This window comes from Oncorhynchus mykiss, chromosome 3 (assembly GCF_057628025.1).
Source record: "Oncorhynchus mykiss isolate SJ-2025 chromosome 3, ASM5762802v1, whole genome shotgun sequence".
Taxonomy (NCBI): domain Eukaryota; kingdom Metazoa; phylum Chordata; class Actinopteri; order Salmoniformes; family Salmonidae; genus Oncorhynchus; species Oncorhynchus mykiss.
The window spans coordinates 37,994,263-38,016,606 of NC_143024.1; the positions used below are offsets into that span (position 1 = coordinate 37,994,263).

General features: G+C 42.0%; 3 protein-coding genes and 1 pseudogene across 4 annotated transcripts; 3 read left to right on the forward strand and 1 right to left on the reverse strand.

Annotated features, from left to right (window-relative positions):
• Nucleotides 1-73: 73 nt before the first annotated feature.
• Nucleotides 74-6,267, forward strand: LOC110516250 (uncharacterized). The gene is made up of 8 exons (XM_021594774.3): nt 74-2,373; nt 2,573-2,654; nt 3,543-3,659; nt 3,819-3,893; nt 4,038-4,238; nt 4,510-4,782; nt 5,044-5,162; nt 5,301-6,267. Exons 2-8 carry the CDS (start codon nt 2,573-2,575, stop codon nt 5,580-5,582), a joined length of 1,149 nt encoding a protein of 382 aa, XP_021450449.2. The 5' UTR covers nt 74-2,373; the 3' UTR covers nt 5,583-6,267.
• Nucleotides 6,268-6,408: 141 nt separating this feature from the next.
• Nucleotides 6,409-8,274, forward strand: LOC110516260 (apoptosis-associated speck-like protein containing a CARD). Of its 2 annotated transcripts, none has more exons than XM_021594781.3 (3): nt 6,409-6,842; nt 7,238-7,306; nt 7,873-8,274. In XM_021594781.3, the coding sequence occupies exons 1-3, from the start codon at nt 6,578-6,580 to the stop codon at nt 8,133-8,135; spliced, it is 597 nt and encodes a 198-aa protein (XP_021450456.2). In that variant the 5' UTR covers nt 6,409-6,577; the 3' UTR covers nt 8,136-8,274. The 2 variants fall into 2 exon arrangements, with proteins under 2 accessions (XP_021450456.2, XP_090085317.1); XM_090229191.1 differs by having other exon boundaries at nt 6,418-6,842; nt 7,708-8,274.
• Nucleotides 8,275-13,216: 4,942 nt separating this feature from the next.
• LOC110503991 (dnaJ homolog subfamily C member 28-like) lies at nt 13,217-14,770 on the forward strand (annotated as a pseudogene).
• A 553-nt stretch (nt 14,771-15,323) lies between these two features.
• LOC110505173 (potassium voltage-gated channel subfamily E member 1) lies at nt 15,324-16,021 on the reverse strand. Its single transcript, XM_021584202.3, has one exon. It carries the CDS (start codon nt 15,878-15,880, stop codon nt 15,458-15,460), a length of 423 nt encoding a protein of 140 aa, XP_021439877.2. The 5' UTR covers nt 15,881-16,021; the 3' UTR covers nt 15,324-15,457.
• Between the last annotated feature and the right edge of the window lie 6,323 nt (nt 16,022-22,344).

Below are 22,344 nucleotides of genomic sequence, written 5' to 3' on the forward strand. Positions count from 1 at the left end.
TCCCTACTGGTGAAACGAAGTCCTTTTTAATTTCTTAGAACATTGCACACACAAACCTGTTGATTAGCCTACAAACCAACGATGACAATCTTCCTAATCTGACTGTGCCTAAAAGTTGATCAGGCTGATGATTGGACATAGAGCAATAAAGGTGCAGATATGGTTGGGCTTCTATAGGCATTGCTCCGAGTGTTGTTATCATTCAGAAATGTTTTGAGAAATATGGTGCATTTTGAGGTGCACAAACACATTACATAATGTGTGTTCCAAGCAACATGTAATTTACAAATGAATGTAGGCCTATTTCTAATTTGTTATTGGGCATTGTTGAGATGAATACATTCGCTTGTCATTCAAAAGCCTGTTGCTTGCAACTTTCTAAACTTAAACTTGAATAGCCTCACCATAATAACCATAGTGGTAATGAACATTGTATACCCTTCCTGTAGTTTTTCTAAATATGACTCCGGAAATTGCAACTGATGTCAAAAAATCTCTGACCGCAAACTTGCACACTGTGATAAAAAGAACCTCATTACAAAGTAAGACCATGTTCCCCTTAGCAAACGAATCATTAAACGTTCTCTGACAAATAACCATCTATCGTCGATGTAGGAAAGGGCATATTTTAAGACCTTTACTTTCTTAGTCAGCAAGTAGGCCTATAGATGGTGACTATAGATATGGCTATAATATGATAGACCCAATGAACTTCCGTGAGGTTGAATGTAAAAGGTGACTTTAAACAAATTCATAAAACGTTGTTTTATTATTTAATAGTGTGCAAAGTTAGACAATAGAAAATGTGAGTTTCTGTATTTCATTAGAAAAGATTTGTCTTTTAATGATACATTTCCATGGGATTATAATTAAAGCTACCACACATTGCTTATGTCTCAATCTGGCTTTAACGCATGCATGGAGTAACCTACTTTAGTTTGTCTATCACCATAATATGTTCAGAAAATCGAAACTTTCTTTGGCCTTTTATGTCAAAATAAATTCAAATAAATAAATAGCCCAGCTGAGATGATCCCAAGCCCTTTACAAGGCACAGCATTAATAGCCTTCTAGTATGCCTAGATTTAGTATGCATTTTCTGTCTTATACATTTTAATGTTTCCTCATTTGTGGAAAGAAATAACGAAATATATTTGAACTGTCCCTTCAGTCCACTGAACAATGTTTAGGCCCATTTTTATTTATTAAGATAATCTATGAGACATTTTGATTAAGGTTATAGCATTGTTCAGCTTTGTAATATTCTGGAGTTTTTCATTGTGTCATTCAGTTGGTAAACCAGTTGACTTGATGATGGACTCTTCATCATTAGGCCGGCCAGGAGGTTGTGTAACTCGAAACCCCTTGTGTCCTTGTTTGGAGACGGGGGGTCCCAATCACGACTCGTGTGTCTCCCACACCGTGCACGACTTGGCAGCTCACTTTTCCAGATGTATTTTTTCTCTGCTGGGGAAAATTGCGGTGTTTGTTTATACAAGGCGCTTGTGTGGGCCTTATCTGCTCAGGCCACTCACACCGTGATTTCAGAGCTTCAGCATGTAGTTTACGGGCTATTGTTCTGTCGACTGGCTTCTAAAGATATGCTCATGGCCTCCCACCTCATTATAAGCAACTTGCAAGTTCTGATTTTTAAAACACCCTATCTGTCCTCCGCCCTGGCTGGCATGGGTTTATGCTTAGTCGATGTTGCCAAGCATAGAAAAAGGTAATGATTTCCATTAATTTTGTTTAATGACTAAGTCAATAGCCAATTGATAGGCATACAGGCGTTTTGGTGTAGCCTATTAGGTCGCTATTGACCTAATTGGGGGAAAACATTTTCTCAGTACATTGGCTAGTTTTATATTGGCCTAATTTAAATAAAATAATTTGTAGATCAAGTTGTATTCCGATAAAATATATCTATGAATATACTAATAAACTCTCCATACATTATATGATCATGAATGGGTTGTCAATTTATCATGGGAGTAAGATAGCCAATTGGGCATGCAATGTTAATTAGATGTTGGGCGATCAATTGACCATTTTATGATACATTTTTGTGAATGGGTGTGTGTCTGGCTGCCAAATCTGTGTTCGTGAGTCGTGGCTGACGTCACGGCCAGTTAAACAGCAGTTTTTTGGGACCGGGGAGTCACGAAGCAAGAGGACACATTCCTTTGCACCGGGGAGCAGGCACGCCCCTCAAAGCTCCGCTGCTTTATAACGGGACTGGGCCGGGCAGAGGGAGACAACACAACTGTAACTCTGAACTCCAAGTGGAAGCAACTGTTCCCGTCAAATACGTACTGGGATACCATCCTGAAATCCAACGAGAGAAACATAGATACCAGAGACTCTAAAATAAAGGTAGGATTTTGCCTCTTGCGAATTTAAGTTAATGTGTGCAGCCTGCTAGAACACTTAAAATGATTAAGAATGCAATATATATTTACATTTTCAGAGACCATTTTAAAGAAATCCAATTATACAAAGATGTAAAATTGTATGAAAAAGATGTTCCACAATAAAATGGGCATGACATATGTATTCCACTTTTTCCACACAGATGGATATGTACCAAGCTGGATATTATATGGAAGATTTCAGGACACAGGAAGTCCCTGCTGGTTTGGACTTTGCATCATATGGTATGTCATGTTCTCATTGGATAACTTATTGATAAACACTGATCAATGCATCAGTTCAGATTGAACTACACCCCAAACCAAATAACTGCCACCAACGCCACTAGTATTATGATTAATCATCAACTTTATTATTTATCATTGTACACTCTGAAAATAACTTTCAGAGTGTCCACATGTTTCTATGATAAGATTTTGAGCTATGTTTCCTGTAGCTTTGTGTAGTAGTTGAAGGACAACGGAAATGTTTTTTGCATAGTTAGTATCTCATCAGCCCTGTCAGAAACTCAAAGTGAGACCTTGACATCTGCTTCTTCTACCCAACCGAGGGCTGTGTCAGGAAAAGGGGTGCTGGGGTGTGTGTCCATGCACTGTTTGTAGGAATGTTAGTCTGACTGAGGGAGGTAGAGCGAGATGGGGTGGTCGGGTTAAAGACCCTCCCGCTCTCTTTCCCTAATCCTTTCCTCCAGACTTCCTTCTCCAACAGATTTAGAGCCCCTCTCCTCCCCCTTCATCACTACTCTGTCACGCTCCCTCCACTGGCGTTTCCTCCTCTTTCCCTCTGTTTCCCTTTCTCCCTCCATTCAACTACAATGGGTCTGGTTGAGATTTTGTTCTGGGTGCCTCAGAATACTTGTTAAATAGATATTTTGATGTGTTATTGTTACTATTATTAAACGTAAATAAGAATAATGAGTAATAGCAGTAGACCATAACATTATTATTGCTTCAAGAATAGCAGTTAGACAGTTTTTAGAGATAAGCTTGTAACCCCTTCATAACTTATTACATTCTAAACCAATTCTATTTCTATTCCATTTTGAGTTCTGTTTAGATCTTTATGCCTTTTGACTCATCCCGATCCTTCTCTTCTATCTCCGTGACCTCCAGACTACAGTGATGAAGACCTGTCTTTTCTATTGGACAGTAAAGGACCAGGGCAGCAGCAACAGTATCCAGAGAGTTATGGAGAGCTGCAGAAGAATCCATGTCCGTACGACAGCAAAGGTACGCATATGAAGACTCTTCTAGAGGCTGTTATTTGACCACTCTGATAAGCATTCTGGGGGAAAAATCACAAGATAGTCAATGGTCACTGACAGGCCTAACTTCCAATGTTGCTCACGTGTTTTATTGTTGACGTCTTTCATTCTTCTTTTTTTTCAGTAACCTCCAGTGACTCTGTCCTGTTCAACCTGGATTCATACCCAGAGTTTAACTGTTGGGCATCATACCCAAGTGGTGAGTGTCAGTCCCCTGTTCTCCAATCCATATGTTTCTATCATTTTGAGAATGATTCTATTATCAACACCTGTTGTAGTATTAGAAATGAATGAATATTGATCATGATTGTTCATTCCTTTTTCTCTCTCTATCCATTACTAGATGGGCTGACTTTGGACCAGTCTCAAGCGGGGTTCCAGGATTCCACCCAGACGTATCACAGCCTTGTGCCCCTGTGTTCTCCAGCCCAGAGTGGACAGTTCAGCCCGGGCATGGAGGATGCTAGCACCAGCAACTCCTTCCTCCCTGGAAAAGGAACGAGCCACGGCGGGTCCCCCAGCACTGTCAGCCTGGACCACCTCAGTAAGAAAGACCACACATTTGAGACATAATGCAAAAAAAAATGAAATTAACCAATGCATGACCATTAGGCCTATTTGTGTTCAGAAACATATTGGCAGTTGTTGTTTTTTTTGTAGGCTGTGTAATGTCTAATTCAAATCATTTTTCAAGCTGTCTGTTATTACCAGCTCTTCTTGGTTTATTTAACTTGTAAAAATAACCACACAGAAAAATCCATAGGCTATGATTACATGAATAATATATGCAATGTCTAACTCCTCCTCTTCCATAGGTGAAGCTGAACAAAGCTACACCCGTCACTCAGGTGAACAACTGTACGACTCAGAAGCACAGAAGAAGTCACCCTCCTTCTGGCCAGACTACCCCTCTTCCAGCTACAGCGCATCCCTGCTGCCCCCTCACCACCCTCCATCTTGTTCCTCAACCCCTGGACCACAGCAGCCTTCAGAGCAATACTGCCCCCGTGTGGCCAAACGCAAAAGTACACACTCCCAAAGACACGAGAGGGAAAGAGGACAAGTGATGGGAATGTCAGTTTATCCAGGTGAGACTAGTCTCTTATCATGACTTATCATTACTACTGTTATACAAGTGTGAGCGTGGGTAGTGTGTGTCGGTAGTGTGTGAGCCTGATTGTGGGTTTGCTCGAGAATGTGCTTTTGTCATTACTGTGTCTTCTTTTAAATTGAAACAAATTCATAGTATATCTTAAGAGTAGCAGGCAAAAACAACTTTTTTGTTTGCAGTCTAGGGCTAAAGATAATAAAATTCTGATTTTTTTCATATGCATTTTCTCTCTATTTAGGATCAGGGCCCATCCAATTGTGGCAATTCTTACTGGAGCTGCTTCTAGACTCCGCCTGCTGTACCTTCATCTGCTGGACAGGAGACGGTTGGGAGTTCAAGATGTCCGACCCAGCAGAGGTGAGTTTCTCTACTGATTGTGAGATTTTAACCACTCGCACGAGGAGTTGGAAACCAGCATAGGATTGAGCAATGGGAATATGCTATCATGTGTTTGTGGTTATTTTTTAACAATCACCCCCTTTGTGTTTCATCCAGGTGGCCAAGCGCTGGGGCCAGTGTAAGAACAAGCCCAAGATGAACTACGAGAAGCTGAGCCGTGGCCTGCGCTATTACTACCACAAAAACATCATCCACAAAACGACAGGCAAGCGCTACGTCTACCGCTTCGTCTTGGACGTGCAGGGGATGCTGGGAAAGACGGCACAGGAGGTCCTGGCCAGCCTGAACATTTTACCCACGGGGACAGAGTCCTCCTGGCAAGGCCAGGGGGCACCAGTATCATCACCAGTGTCCAGCGAAGCATGGGCGTCGCAGTAGAAGGAGTGTACCAGCAGCACTGGTTCTCATTGGTGCTATTGTCTCTTGATAGTGTTATGGCTACATCACTAGAAATGTGCTATGTAGAACAAGCATGCCTCTTTGACATGTAGAAAAGGAATAACATCGGCTCTATTTATGGGATTTCTATCTGCAACATTAGACAATGTTCGGTGTAACACTTTTATTACCAAGTGATACAGTAGTAGCCATAGCTGTGGGAAGTAGGCGTGTTGAGGTTGCTGCAGCACTACTAAAAAGTATGTAGTAGCCTTCAATTTGATTATGTTTTAGTGTATGACTTACCTCCTATTAACATCAGCAGAGTAAGAGCTCAATGAAACGGTAAGCCCAGCTGTCTCCAATACTGATGTTCTTTATGGTAATGACATGGTTAGTATTGAACAATCCTCCTCCATCCTCAAGTACTTCTTGCCCCCTCTAAAATAATGGGTGCATGACACCCCTGCTTAGCACCCATGCTGTTGAACAATGTTTGACAATAACTTTGACTGTGAGGATCTGTCTATTTTTATACTCTTACATATCTACCTCTTTTATTGCTGACAAAATAAAGCTAAGAGGGACAATGCTTGTTCTGTTGAATATAATGTGTGATTTACATGATTTAGGGAACAATGTTGTTTGTAAAATGATTGTAAATAAACTGTACATAACTTGAAAATACTATTTACATTTTCTGTATTATTTCGAAAGGTATAAAACTAAAACGAGCAGGCAAAAATATATACAAATAATATAATAGATTTGTTAAGATAAATTCGATATTACATTTTTGTAAAAATTGAATGGATTAGGCTGTTTTGTTTCTGCTGGAGTCTGCTGATGGACCTCCCCTCGGCCTATGACGTGTGACGGTGCGAATTGTACAGTATCTTGAAGATAATACAGTCAGTAGCCTATTAGACAACAGAATAGAAGGCACGTAGCCTAATGTTAGAAAACCTTGTTTAAATTACAGTTTGGCATAAAAAATGTCGAAAACCGTTGGCGATATATTAATTGAAGTCCTGGATGACTTGGGAGAGGCTGAATTGAAGAAGTTCAGACGTAAACTCTGTGACCGCAAGCAGGAGCCAAAAGTTCGCAGGGGCATTGTTGAGAAAGCTGACCCAGTGGACTTGGTAGACATTCTGACCCGTACCTTCACTGAAGACGGGGCTGTGAATGTGGCTATAGAGGTCTTGGCTGCAATTAACTGCCAAGATGTCGCAAAGGAACTGATGGAATTCAAGAAATGTAAGTCGAATAAAGTAGGAGGCACGTCCATTGGACATTTACAAATATTTAATTTCATATCTTTGAAAGGTTTAAAAACACTTCAGTTAACCCAAAAGTAGGCTAGAACAAAACTTGATTTGATCTAGGGCCTAAATAAATTACATTGAAATGTCCATAACGTAGGGAAGGAAAACTATAAGGAAGTTGACAGTTTTACTTTCACTTATGCGAGCATTCTATTTTGCTCTTCTGACCAGAATGATAGCGTACAGTAGTATATATTCATTTTCAACTAAAAGTAGGCCTAATACATTCTGCAATAAACACATTTAGATTGCTTGCTGATTTATCTTTAGGCCTACTATTCAATATTTTTATTCGATTGGTGGCGTCTCATGAAGTCTATTTTACAGCTCCGGGATCTTGCGTAACATCTGGTGATAGAATGGAAAGTGCAACTGGACCAACGAAGATGAACCAAGGTAAGCACTAAACCAGGTGTTATATAGCCTAATGTCTCAAATAGGATGACGTTATTAAAATGTACACTACCGTTCAAAAGTTTGGGGTCACTTATAAATGGGCCTCTGTACTCCGATGCATTCCATTACAAATCAGCAGTTTCAAGCTACAATAATCAGTTACAACATTAACAATGTCTACACTGTATTTATGATCAATTTATTGTTATTTTAATGGACAATCAATTTGCTTTCCTTTCATAAACAAGGACATTTCTAAGTGACCCCAAACTTTTGAACGGTAGCGTATGTTTACTGTAATTAGTGATGGTTTATGGGGAAACATTCAATACCCAAAGTATTTATCTTGATGAACAATCACAAAAGTCCTTCCTTTTAATTTCTTCTCCAACATTCTGTAGGTGCTACTGCTGCCCTCTAGGATCTTCAACAGCCTTTTTTCACTCCCCATAGCCTATTTAATCCTGTATGAATTAGAAAAAGTGCCTCACGCCTATCCTCGACATACACACGCAACATTAACATCACTGCCAAAAGTCCCAAGCCATGTCCTGTCTCTACCTCAGATAAACACTTTGTGGACCATCACCGGACGGCCCTGATCGACAGAGTGAGCCAGGTGGAACCCCTACTGGATAGACTCCTGGAGAGGGGAATCATCACCCAAAACGCCTACAGTGACGTGAAGGCTAACAGAACCACCCAGAACAGGATGAGGGAGCTCTACGATGGCCCTCTGAAAGCATGTGGGCCCAAAGGCAAAGATATATTCTTAGATATCCTGATGGAGATGGAGCCATTCCTAATCAGTGACCTGAAGGGGGAATAATGGAGATAGGGGCCATTCACATTTTTTTTTAAGGCAAGCGACAAAAATGTGATGATAATAATGCCCTCTGTTTTACAGTACATTCTTAAATTGGAAAAATGAATTGTCTCCAAAGTTTGCAATAAATTAATACATTTTATATTGGCCTCTGTTTTTTTCTTTTCATTAGCATATACTGTGTGGTGAATTATGATCATCCAGCTTTTTAAAAAACTCAACAATAGAAAACATACGAATACATGTAGTAACATAGTGTTATGCAACCTATACAAATTAGTGAACAATTATTTGTTTCTTGAACATAAACAAGCATACGGCCATTTGAATGTAAACGTCTGCTTAACGTAAGAGAGCCATTGACAGCCTGGTCCTAGATCTGTTTGTTCTGTCTGGTCAATTAGTTGCTATTCTTTGCATAAGGAGCGGCAAGGACTGGCATGATGACGGCACAAACAGACTGGTAACCAGGAGTGTATTTTTTAGTCTCATTAGAGTTTCCATTGGACACATTCAGGTAGGTCCCTCCGTTTCGTTCTTTCTGCTTTGTTTGCATCAGTCTTCTGTTTGGTTTCTTTTGGTTGCTAGCTAGTGATTACAGGCTAACATCCATATATGGCTGTCTGTAAACGTAAACGTAAACGGCATAATGCCGCGTTCATGTGCTAGTTGGAAAAAGGAAACTGCATTTTCGACTTACGAACAGGTTGAGCTAGTCTGAACTAGGAAATTGACATTTCCGACTTCCTTGCTGGTTGTAGTTATACACGTGCTGCATTCAACAAGTTAGCAAGTCGGAAATGCCGTTTCCTAGTTCCGACCAACACACAAACGCAGCATTAGCCAGTTTTTAAACGTTCCAAGTCGTAAATGCCGTTTCCCAGTTCCGACCAACACATAAACGCGGCATTAGCCTGTTTTTAAACGTTCCAAGTCGGAAATGCCGTTTCCTAGTTCCGACCAACACATGAACGCGGCATTAGCCTGTTTTTAAACGTTCCAATGAATTCTGCCTTTAGTTGCATGTACAACACATTCACCGTGTCTTTTTTCTTTTTGGGGAGGACACATTGTTTGAATGTTAAATGACGAGACAGAGGCTTTGTTGCGAGTAACCAGTCTTGTTCAGGTACTTTCTATTGTATGTAAAGAATCCAAACAGTATATCTCTCCACAATAGTGTAAAATCTTCATAAATGTGTTCAATTATAAACCTACTGATGTCTTCCCACAGTTTTCTTACATGCATACAATGCCAAAAAAAATGCACAACTGTTTCTGGGTGGTCATTACAAAAGGAGCAATTTGAGTTGATGTTTTCCTTAAACTTCTTCATATAGTGGTTGGCAGGATAATATTTATGAATAATTTTAAAGGAAACTTCCTTAATTTTGTTAACAAGTAGGTGTGTGGCAACATCCAAACTTTTTTCCAACAGATATTATCAATAAATCCATTCCAATAAGGCATGACATAAGGTATAGATACAACATCCTGCTGAAACAAGGATCGTATCGCTCTGTTGTTGAATGGACCAAAAGAGAAACAAATCTTTCCTACTGATGGGTCAACAGGGTCAACAGAAGGTAGGCTCTGAGGGTCAGGTCTTGACACGTTCCTGAATAACATAACAACACCTGAGGGAATGGCATCTAAAACAATTGCAAAATCTTTAGGTGTTACAGGAATCATTTTTATGTAATTAATTTCATTATTCTTTTGGCCAAATTTCATATACACAAATGTAAATTTACAAACAGAAAACCACATTTTCGTACCCTACAAAAAGAAGTTGAACTGTATTTTAAGACAGTTAAATGCTTTACTAACAAAAAAGCTGTTAGAATTGTAAGTATATGCATGTCCCTTAAGGGCCTTGTGTAATTGTAATGTGATATTGTACCCCCTAGCTCGATTGTCTATTATTTGTAATCTATGTATGCTTGTGTTCCCTCATGTGCTTTATGCATTGATTTGAAATTAATAAAAAAAATAAACAGTCTTGTTCAGGTACGTCACAATCACATCCGGGTATCTCAAGCACACCGGTATAACACATGAGTTGCAGTAATGAACATTTACCAACAGATGGCATCACTGTGCCATCTGACACCCATAACACACATCATCTGTTTAAAAATGCAGGCCACTTGCACAAAATGTCATTTTAGTAGGCTTGTGTGACAATGCTTTGTTTAAACAAAACAAATTAATATTGAACAGTCAACTCAATGTATTAGAAATAAAACGTAATAAAACAAAATCAATAGACCATGCTGCTAGCATATTCAAAAGCCACATTTGTTCACATTAGGTTTGTCTTCAGTGTCTATCTGTAGTTCAAAAAAAACACAGGATTCGATAAAAACGTCTACTCCCTGCATTCATTGGGAGAGTTAGCTAACAGCACCAAACAAGCATGTCCGACCCGTTCTTATTATAACTAGGAGATCCGACCTGATTGTCGTCTGGCGCTGAACCTAGTGTGAAATAATACTGTCTGAAACGAATGAGAAGGGTTTGCATAAATTCGAATCTGGTATCAAGATAAATATAACAATGAGTCACCGATTTTATACTATGTATTTTTTATTAGCTAAGTAATAAATGGCAAATGCAACTTTCGTATATACGGGCTCACTGTAAATGCCACGCAGGGCAGAACAGAGAACTGACAAGATGTATGTAAATAGTGTTCTTATACTGTGATAGACATTGTCCCAACCCGTCTGTTGGCCTATCACAGTAGAGGCTGGGCGTGGTTTAAACTTGCCCAGCCTATCGCAGGCGCTCAGGCGGGTCCCCGCCTCTTGGCGCTTCTTGGAGTCCTCCCTCCGTCGATGTATAGATTCTTACTGTTCTGGTATCACCACCTAGTTATAACAGTTGCTCAGTTCCTGCTATTGTGTTGTTCAGTATTTTTCCATTTCAGTTAAACCTCGTGATGACCACCCCTCCCTATCACAACTTTGTAAGATACAGCAAGTCACACCATGTGCTCAATATTGTTACATACAAACACAAGGACAAAGCATCTGCTGGGCTGTTATCTACAGTTTTGCAACATGCAGGTCACACCATGTTACTCAGTTCTTGTCACACACAAACAGGCAAGTAGCAAGCAGTTGTTTAATCTCATAATGATGCTCCAGTGCACAAATGCAGACACCTCACACAACCAACATCAGATAATATTTAATCATATACAGTGCCTTGCGAAAGTATTCGGCCCCCTTGAACTTTGCGACATTTTGCCACATTTCAAGCTTCAAACATAAAGATATAAAACTGTATTTTTTTGTGAAGAATCAACAACAAGAGGGACACAATCATGAAGTGGAACGACATTTATTGGATATTTCAAACTTTTTTAACAAATCAAAAACTGAAAAATTGGGCGTGCAAAATTATTCAGCCCCTTTACTTTCAGTGCAGCAAACTCTCTCCAGAAGTTCAGTGAGGATCTCTGAATGATCCAATGTTGACCTAAATGACTAATTATGATAAATACAATCCACCTGTGTGTAATCAAGTCTCTGTATAAATGCACCTGCACTGTGATAGTCTCAGAGGTCCGTTAAAAGCGCAGAGAGCATCATGAAGAACAAGGAACACACCAGGCAGGTCCGAGATACTGTTGTGAAGAAGTTTCAAGCCGGATTTGGATCCAAAAAGAGTTCCCACGCTTTAAACATCCCAAGGAGCACTGTGCAAGCGATAATATTGAAATAGAAGGAGTATCAGACCACTGCAAATCTACCAAGACCTGGCCGTCCCTCTAAACTTTCAGCTCATACAAGGAGAAGACTGATCAGAGATGCAGCCAAGAGGCCCATGATCACTCTGGATGAACTGCAGAGATCTACAGCTGAGGTGGGAGACTCTGTCCATAGGACAACAATCAGTCGTATATTGCACAAATCTGGCCTTTATGGAAGAGTGGCAAGAAGAAAGCCATTTCTTAAAGATATCCATAAAAAGTGTTGTTTAAAGTTTGCCACAAGCTACCTGGGAGACACCAAACATGTGGAAGAAGGTGCTCTGGTCAGATCAAACCAAAATTGAACTTTTTGGCAACAATGCAAAACGTTATGTTTGGCGTAAAATTAACACAGCTGAACACACCATCCCCACTGCCAAACATGGTGGTGGCAGCATCATGGTTTGGGCCTGCTTTTCTTCAGCAGGGACAGGGAAGATGGTTAAAATTGATGGGAAGATGGATGGAGCCAAATACAGGACCATTCTGGAAGAAAACCTGATGGAGTCTGCAAAAGACCTGAGACTGGGACGGAGATTTGTCTTCCAACAAGACAATGATCCAAAACATAAAGCAAAATCTACAATGGAATGGTTCAAAAATAAACATACCCAGGTGTTAGAATGGCCAAGTCAAAGTCCAGACCTGAATCCAATCGAGAATCTGTGGAAAGAACTGAAAACTGCTGTTCACAAATGCTCTCCATCCAACCTCACTGAGCTCGAGCTGTTTTGCAAGGAGGAATGGGAAAAAATGTCAGTCTCTCGATGTGCAAAACTGATAGAGACATACCCCAAGCGACTTACAGCTGTAATCGCAGCAAAAGGTGGCGCTACAAAGTATTAACTTAAGGGGGCTGAATAATTTTGCACGCCCAATTTTTCAGTTTTTGATTTGTTAAACAAGTTCGAAATATCCAATAAATGTCGTTCCACTTCATGATTGTGTCCCACTTGTTGTTGATTCTTCACAAAAAAATACAGTTTTATATCTTTATGTTTGAAGCCGGAAATGTGGCAAAAGGTCGCAAAGTTCAAGGGGGCTGAATACTTTCGCAAGGCACTGTATATATGCTAATGGCTATAATGTAAAATACAGAATCCAACATTAGCTAGATACTTTGTTTACCCAAAACTCACGAAGAACGATGCAGTTAGCCGTGGAGTTCAGCACGCTTTAGCTTCTAGCTACCGGGGTAATAAAGATGACAGCTAGCTACTGGTGTTCTTTCATAACACGGGCATAGTTACTGTAGTCACCGATTGATTACATGTCTTTGAGGTTACATGCTGTATCTTTAATGCATGTGACAGTACGTGTCAAATGAAGAAGTGCATAATTCCATCAAATAGTGGACTACTACCAGCATGGGTACCACCAATCTGTTTATAATATCATTCCACTCTTTACCAATCCCTGGCAATGGCATGGAGTACAAGGAGGGGCATGTTAGCAAAAGTGGTTCTGGATTTCAGGCTAGACCGCTACCAACAAAATGTAAACAATGGATCAAAAGCATCCTGTGACCTTTTCAAATGCATGTTTTACATCCCCATGCTAACCATTAAGTGTGGGAACAAGTACAACAGGCATAATCGTGTTTCTTGTCACTGTTGGGTAGGTGTGTGCCTCTGTGTGTCACCAGCAGAGATGAGTTACGCCATACAGCTGTTGATTTACGGTGGTGATTAATGCTGCTCCCCCTGGCCCGCCCAGTTCCTTCTCCGCAAACTGAGTTCTGGTCCCTGTGTGAGCTGCAGCCTTCGGGAGAGCTACCAGCTGCTACAGCTTGAGCTTCTGGATGAGGGTGAGAGTAGCCCTGCGCAGGTTGCTGCGGCAGACAAGGTACTGTTTGCGCGGGTAGAGGAAGCATACGGCGCCCTGCTGGTGCACCAGTCCCGGCTTCAGAGCTGTGGGGGTTTGGTGGAAGATGAGGAGAAGGTGAAAGACGTGGCTCCTCAGCACTGCCACGACCTGAGCTATGAGGGCGTGGGCTCAGGGACGCCTAGCCAGCGCGAACGCCAAAACCAGCAGTTCGGAGTGGATTAGGGAGTGAGGCAGGTCCTCGACTACCTCCAGAAGGAGCTTGAGACGGCGGCTGCAGCCGAGGGGGCGCTGGTGGAATGGGACGCCCGCCAGCTCAGCCGGCAGATCAAGGTCACGCAGGCAGTGGAGAGGCTGGTGGAAGACCTCATTCAGGAACCCATGTCCCGGGGAGACTTCCGCAACCTGAGTGGCGCTGGGAAGCCCCTCAACTGGTTTGAGCACAACCAGTACGACGACCTAATTACCCTCAACCGCATCCTCATCGACAACGGCTACCAGTCACCCTGGATTGTCATGCAGCGTGACATCAGAGAGGACATCGCTCAGATCCGAGATAGACTGCTGTAGGGCTGGGCGCGGCTCACCGACCCCATGGGTCCCAGGGAGCATGCCCAGTTTCAGCAACTATGTGGGGCGGTGGCGGAGGACCTTAAGAAACCCAAGTTAGACGTTGGATAACTTCAACCGGATTGCGCCCATGCTTACCATGCAAATGGTACACTTCAGTTTGGAGCACGAGATCGACCGCGCAGAGAAAGCAGCCATTCAAGGCAGACAGGAGAGGAAGAGGGAAAGAGTGAGGGAGTGGGAGAAGCAGAGAAGAGAAAGAGAAGGGAGCGAGAGAAGATAAGATTAAAACACATCAACACTCTTAGCAAGGTGGCCTGCTGGCATGGATGCAGCATTTACTCAAATGAACAACGGACCATGAAGGCAAAATTAGATAAAAAATGATATTTCAAATCAAACTTTTATCTATAATCCATTTACACAGGTGGCAACACACTTTGAAGAGGATAAGACGGAGGTGGTGAATCATTTGTCTATTATGTCATTTGGAGTGTTTTTGCTACATTGGGTTGATTACAGTAGCGTGTTATAACACACAGAAAACTAGAACCAGCCACTACTACAACACGGTTACGTGACCTTACTGTAACTCAACTGTGCTTTACATTAATGCTACACCGTGTCAGTGTCTGGACCTGAGGACACAATGGTAATGGTATTAGACTACAATAATCCATTTAATGAAATACTTTTTGTCTACGTTTATAAGCTAAGTGATTCTAATTACATTGATTGGCTTCTTTGCTGAATGAAGGAATGAAAGCATAGAATACTCAATGTTCCTTATGAATGAGCAGTTGACTGAAACTACGTACTCAAATACAGGGAAACAGAAACCTCTGAAGATTTTTTCGTAGACTTACAGTCAGATGAAAAAATATGGAAATAGGAGGTAAGCTTTCGGGTCAGTCGACCTTCATCAGAGTCGATTGACCGAATGCTAAGCTACTATGAGTGGAAGTGTTCGGTGACTTTTTCCAGTTTTGCATTTTGCCTCCCGCAACTTCACTAGTCGATTATGGGTGTGCGGTAGATTCTGCCTATGATTGCATTGCAATTAAAAGAGGTACTGTAACTCAATCTCTTTCTCACTTGTCGTCGTGATTATAATATGTTATATTAGGATTGAGAACATCAACACTATTATCTCCTCACGATCCATCCCAATCTATCCTGGGAGCTGCTCCAATGCAGCAGGGTTGAAGATGACCATGGGGTTCTTCCCGTTGTCTCCAATACGTGTGTCTGCCCCGTGCAGTGCCTGTGTAACGGCCCGTGGGAGGGTGAGTCCTTTGGTCCAGTCGTGGGCAATGTACTGGTGATACGGATTGTGGGAGCTCTCTAGCTTCTTGGAGCGGATGTAGCTCAGCATGATACCAAACGTGAAGAAACTAAACATACCTACCATCAGTAGAATGTACACAAATCCCTGAGTTTGAGCCTTAGGCATAGCTCCGCCCACTGGGAGAATGGCCTGCTGGGTAGTGTAGTTCTGAGAGAGTACTAGGACCGGTAAACCTGTGCCATTCAGACATTGCTGTAGGAAGGATAGCAGGAGAGTCTGCAGCTCTGTGCCGTTTAGGTGCAGCATTGCTGACCTCTGCTGTGGAAGGGTACTGCTGCTCTGTCAACTGATAAGGGAGGAGGAGAGTCTTGGTCAGTACACTCGCCCAATGAGGCACACACAAAAACACACATTGCAGAAAGTCTAACACAGACACACCACAGCCAATTCGACATGAACACACACACGAATGCTGTGGACCTCACTTCTCTGTTCTCTTGCTGTAGATCAATGTAATTTTAGCTTTAGTTGCTCGTATGGCTTCTGCTTCAGTTTCTGTTGATCTGCCTGAGAGAACTTGGTGTTACACATCTGAGACACAAGTGTAGGACAAATTAGCAATCATAGAAGAAATATGTAAAATGAAGAGTGCAAATACCTTTGGAAGCTCAAGCTATTGTTGCTCACAAAGGCGCCAGTAGAAGATGATGATGATGGTGACCTTTTAAATAGAGTACTCCGTTGATTGAGGTCTTCATATCCCATAAGAGTATAAACTGTAAGGTAATCTGGTTCCACCTACTCTTCCTCTCCAAGACTTCTCTCTCTGTCTCTCTCGCTCTCTCTCCCTCTTACACACATACACACACACACTGTGGCAGACACAAAGAGCCTTAACCACGTCAACACGTTTAATGAGATATAGATGTCAGGTCAGAGGTCAAGGTCAGAACCTCCCCATGGTATGGTAGTGGTGCTGTATGATTTACTCTTATGACCGCAGGACATCGTGGTTCAGTTCCGGACACTTCAGTACTGTTAAACCTGTGTGGTAATACCTCTGTTACAGTTGTCTCCATAGCTATGATCACCTGGTCAACATGCTTCAGTGCTGTAAGGTGTATGGTCAGTTTGTGGTCATGTCTGTATTGTCATATCTGTATGGTCAGTGTATGTTCATGCGTGGTTGAGATGGAGCCAGGCTGTAGAACAAAGCAGCATTCAGACAGGAGGGAGAGTGGCGAGATTACATTCACAACAGGAGCAAATCACAATTCGCCCCCAAACGTCCTAGCTATCCTACTGCTTTTCCATGTGTGGGCGTGCGTGCATGCATGTGTTACCTGGAGACTCACCTTCAGGGGCCTAAGTGGTGGAGTGAACATTCAGCATTGCAGACGGAATGAACAACATATAATTGTGTCAAAACTCCATTCTGCATGATAAACATATCCCAGTTAGTAGACCCCAGGCATTCTGCACCTAAGGAGTCCTTGGGATAATCTCAGAATTTGCAGATAAAATATTGTTTGACTACGCCTTTAGATGTTTGGTGTAAGCCTATACAAAAGCAATATCCTATAATCCCATTGTATGTTTTTCTGTGACCTCTGGAATAACTGGATAATTTATCCTTATTGACTGTAACTTACTATTTCTGACTGCAATGAATATCAACGTTGTGTGGTCTAAAGTCTCATCCGATAGCAGAGTTTGCCACCTGCTGGTCATTTTGGATTAGTTTGTGACAGAGAACCACTGGCTATGTTGCAAATGTTCAAGACAGATACATATGTCACGTTCGTCATTAGGAATGGACCAAGGCGCAGCGTGCGTAGAGTTCCACATATTTTAATAAATAGAAACTCACCAAACAAAACAAGCACAAATGAAACGTACTGACTGCTCACAGGCAGCCACACAAAAACAAGATCCCACAAGGCACAAAGGGGAAATGGCTGCCTAAATATGAACCCCAATCAGAGACAACGATAAACAGCTGCCTCTGATTGGGACCCATAACAGGCCAACATAGACATATAAATACCTAGATGACCCACCCTAGTCACACCCAGACCTAACCAACATAGAGAATAAAAAGCTCTCTATGGTCATGGCGTGACAACATCCTTCATACACAAAAGGAAAAGTCCAGAGTTTGTGAGCACATTTGATTAGATTTTGCCTTGCTCCATATATGACAGGTCAAATTCTGCTTACAAACACTACGAAGAAATATAGTGGCAGGTCTAGACGATCACACTCAACACTCCCACCTGCAAATCAACAGTCATCACATTCCTAAAACATGCTTAGGCAAGCCAAAGTATCGGTTGATCATGTCAAATCGTTTTTTTTTTCATCGCTTTGGTACTATTTTCACAAGTATGTGATGAAATTTCACAACTCTAACTACATGACTCAAAAAAGATCATCAAAAAGGCAGTTAATTTTTTTTTGGACAAGTCATTATTGCTAATTGATTTCACATAGTGTTAACCACAAGTGGTCACCATATAAAAGGGTGCGTGTCAACACTTGCAATTTATTTCAACATGGAGCAGGATAGACAGCAAGGGTGAGGAAGAAATCAGAGAGGTGGGCATGGGCCCCGTCAAAGAGGTCAAAGAGGTGGGCATGGGCCCCATCAAAGAGGTCAAAGAGGTGGGCATGGGCCCCATCAAAGAGGTCAAAGAGGTGGGCATGGGCCCCTTCAAAGAGGTCAAAGAGGTGGGCATGGGCCCCATCAAAGAGGTCAAAGAGGTGGGCATGGGCCCCATCAAAGAGGTCAAAGAGGTGGGCATGGGCCCCATCAAAGAGGTCAAAGAGGTGGGCATGGGCCCCATCAAAGAGGTCAAAGAGGTGGGCATGGGCCCCATCAAAGAGGTCAAAGAGGTGGGCATGGGCCCCATCAAAGAGGTCAAAGAGGTGGGCATGGGCCCCTTCAAAGAGGTCAAAGAGGTAGGCATTGGCCCCTTCAAAGAAATCAGAGAGGTGGGCATGGGCCCCATCAAAGAGGTGGGCATTGGCCCCTTCAAAGAGGTGGACATCAGAGAGAGGGGGGCAGATGGCAGGGAACTGTTGTGTCTAGTGAAGTCCGGGCCATCGTCGTTGACCATGTGGTAAACAGAGGCCTTACTATGGCAGAGGCTGACAGATTTGTTCACCCCAATCTGGAAAGATCAACTGTCAATTCCATCATGAGAACATTTTGCCAAGAAAACCAGTAGATCTGTAGGATATGCACCATTACAAAACATAGCTGCTATGGCTGACTTGCTTAAACAAATGTGGTTTCTACTGACAATTGAGATGTACAAACTATGACATAAGGGAATGATGAGCGGATAACGATGAGGCATTCCGTAATTTTGATTAAGACATTAATGAGCGAGCTAATACGGACATAGTCAATATAACTATGTGTTCAGCACTTTTGAAATGTGCAGCAACAGAATGCAGAACACGGGCTGCTCTTACAGTAGTCAGAACCGTAGGATTAAGGGGGCATATAAACAGACAATGAAACCTCTAACAGTATTAGATTACATTTCTCAAAAACAGATTATAGGCTACTTGAGCAGTACCACCGAGTTAGAACAGCAACGTTAGGCAAAATTAAGAGGTGAAAATAGACCAAATTATTTTGGTGAGGCACATGGGCTACTAACAGCAAATTAGCTACAATATACATATCTCCCTTGCATATTACATCATTTATGCATCAGCATACAAGACATTATTGGATTTACCTTGGCTTGTGGTGTGCTCACTTAAACATGAAAGTGGCACGGCGGTCCTTTGTCTGAAAATTTGTCATCTAAATCTGGCAGTCTCTGGATTATTGGTGGGAACTCGGACAAAAAAAACACAGCCACTCCATTGAGCTAGCAGGCTAGTGGTTGCTTTGCAATGCTTGCAGTAGTTAGCCACTGATTCCTTCCAAATGACTCTGTAGGAATTTGCGATTTCCAACTTAAATATCTTTATGTCCAATGGCCGATGAGAACCGATACATTTTATCTTTAATTTCTCTTCATTATTTCTCTTCATGTGACAAGGATTTGGCAGTAGATTGCTAACTTGATTCATGATGATGACTTCTAAGACTTTGAAAGTAAGGATTTGACACGATCAGTTCAATCAAAGCTACTGTACATATAACGTGATTTGACTTCATTTTATCTGTGGCCAATGACCTCCTTCTTCTTGGAAGGGCATTTGTAATATAACTTTATGGCAGGACCCAAAGGGCTGAAATTTTGGATGTCTACCCTTACTAAGGATTTAAACTTAACGATGACGTAGTGTCCCCATGAGTGACAGAACACTGAGCCAACCACGGCGCAATGCTCCTATTTTTTGCTGGCTTGCCCCACCACCACAGAAAGCACTGGGCTAGGCTAAAATACCTGTATTTTGGAGTTGCCTTACTCAAGAAAACAAAAGATAGTCTGTGTGTATGTGGCTTTATTAACTCAATGATATATATATATATATATATATATTTTTTTTTACATTGTTTGCAAACTGATATGTGACACATAGTAATGCCGAAATAACATGCAAAACAGGCAAGCCCACACCAAAAAACAAACATATATATATATATATATATATATATATATATGATAGGCTAATTGACATCATTTGAGGCTATTGGAGGTGTACCTGTGGATGTATTTCAAGGCCTAACTTCAAACTCAATGCCTCTTTGCTTGACATCATGGGAAAATCAAATGAAATCAGCCAAGAACTCAGGAAAACAATCGTAGACCTCCACAAGTCTGGTTCCTTCTTGGGAGCAATTTCCAAACTTCTGAAGGTACCACGTTCATCTCTACAAACAATAGTACGCAAGTATAAACACCACGGGACCACGCAGCCGTCATACCGCTCAGGAAGGAGACGCGTTCTGTCTCCTAGAGATGAACGTACTTTGGTGCTTAAAGTGCAAATCAATCCCAGAACAACAGCAAAGGACCTTGTGAAGATGCTGGAGGAAACAGGTACAAAAGTATCTATATATCCACAGTAAAACAAGTCCTATATCGACATAACCTGAAAGGCCGCTCAGCAAGGAAGAAGCCACTGCTCCAAAACCACCAAAAATAAAGCCAGACTACGGTTTGCAACTGCACATGGGGACAAAGATCGTACTTTTTGGAGAAATGCCCTCTGGTCTGATGAAACAAAAATAGAACTGTTTGGCAATAATGACTATCGTTATGTTTGGAGGAAAAAGAGGGAGGCTTGCAAGCCGAAGAACACCATCCCAACCGTGAAGTGGGTGTGGCAGCATCATGTTGTGGGGGTGCTTTGCTGCAGGAGGGACTGGTGCACTTCACAAAATATATGGCATCATGAGGTAGGAAAATTATATGGATATATTGAAGCAACATCTCAAGACATCAGTCATGAAGTTAAAGCTTGGTCGCAAATGGGTCTTCCAAATGGACAATGACCCCAAGCATACTTCAAAAGTTGTGGCAAAATGGCTTAAGGACAACAAAGTCAAGGTATAGGAGTGGCCATCTCAAAGCCCTGACCTCAATCCTAACATGCTGACCAGACCGGACACGTTGCGTGCGCGAGCATCGCAAAATAAATGTAGAAATCTATGTTATTCAATTATTGCACCCACACTGCTCGCGCGCCAACGAGTGTCTGCGATGCCAAGGGCTAAAATAGAAGTCATTCCTATTTCTGATGCAGATTGCGCTGAAAGTCCTGCCTCTCCCATCTCCTCATTGGTTTATAGAAGCAGGTACCCACGTGCCATCTCCTCATTGGTTATTCCAACGTGGGTGATTGAAAGACAAACTGTTTTGCTGGTAGTCGTGGTAATTAATAATATGAAAGTTTAGATGCGATCACCATATAAGTTCAACGATGAAAAATCCTGGAAGGAGGAGAGATGACTAGAAACTATTCGGTCGGCCGTTTTATGTGTGGATTAATTTGTCGGAGGACCTTGTACAGTTCAGGTAAAATAACAACTCAATGTTTATATCCCAGGACAAATTAGCTAGCAACAGCAAGCTAGCTAAATAGGACAAATTAGCTAGCAAGTGCAAGCTAACTAGCTAAATTGCCATACATGTTTAATGCTTTTCGACCTGTCTCCAAATTAATGTCATTGGTTCAGAGTTTGTTTTGATATTTTAACCTGCGTGTCGTGATCGCGTTTGGTGTAGGGGGACAAAATAAATTCATGCACGATAGCGCACAATGGCGCATGCAGCCAGTTATGGTTCCGTGTAAGTGATTTGAACATGTTGTACCCACTGTGACTATTAAAACCGACCCTAACCAGAAACCATGAATGGATGGCAGCATTCGCACAAAACTGAAGGCGCAAACCACTGCATTTAACCATGGAAAGATGACTGGGAATATGGCCGAATATAAACAGTGTACTTATTCCCTAGGCAATTTAACAAGCAAAATGTCGGTATAGGAACAAAGTGGAATCGCAATTTCAAAGGCTCAGACACAAGACATATGTGGCAGGGTCACAGACACCAACATCTTGCTTCCAGACAAACTAAACACCTTCTTTGCCTGCTCTGAGGATAATACAGTGACACCAATGCGGCCCGCTGCCAAGGACTGCGGGCCCTCCCTCTCCATGGCCGACGTGAGTAAGATATTTAAACGTGTTAACCCTCGCAAGGTTGACGGCCCAGACGGCATCTCTAGTCGCGTCCTCAGAAAATGCGCAGACCAGCTGGCTTGTTTGTTTACGGACATATTCAATCTCTCCATAT

Bases quoted from the DNA above. Each gene is read 5' to 3' on its own strand.
- LOC110516260 (XM_021594781.3), top strand. From the start codon at position 6,578: ATGTCGAAAACCGTTGGCGATATATTAATTGAAGTCCTGGATGACTTG. The intron at 6,843-7,237 runs GTAAGTCGAATA...TCTATTTTACAG, and splicing joins ACTGATGGAATTCAAGAAAT to CTCCGGGATCTTGCGTAACA. The intron at 7,307-7,872 runs GTAAGCACTAAA...TCTCTACCTCAG, and splicing joins ACCAACGAAGATGAACCAAG to ATAAACACTTTGTGGACCAT.
- LOC110505173 (XM_021584202.3), bottom strand. From the start codon at position 15,880: ATGCTGCACCTAAACGGCACAGAGCTGCAGACTCTCCTGCTATCCTTC.
- LOC110516250 (XM_021594774.3), top strand. From the start codon at position 2,573: ATGGATATGTACCAAGCTGGATATTATATGGAAGATTTCAGGACACAG. The intron at 3,660-3,818 runs GTACGCATATGA...CTTTTTTTTCAG, and splicing joins ATGTCCGTACGACAGCAAAG to TAACCTCCAGTGACTCTGTC. The intron at 4,239-4,509 runs GTAAGAAAGACC...CCTCTTCCATAG, and splicing joins TGTCAGCCTGGACCACCTCA to GTGAAGCTGAACAAAGCTAC.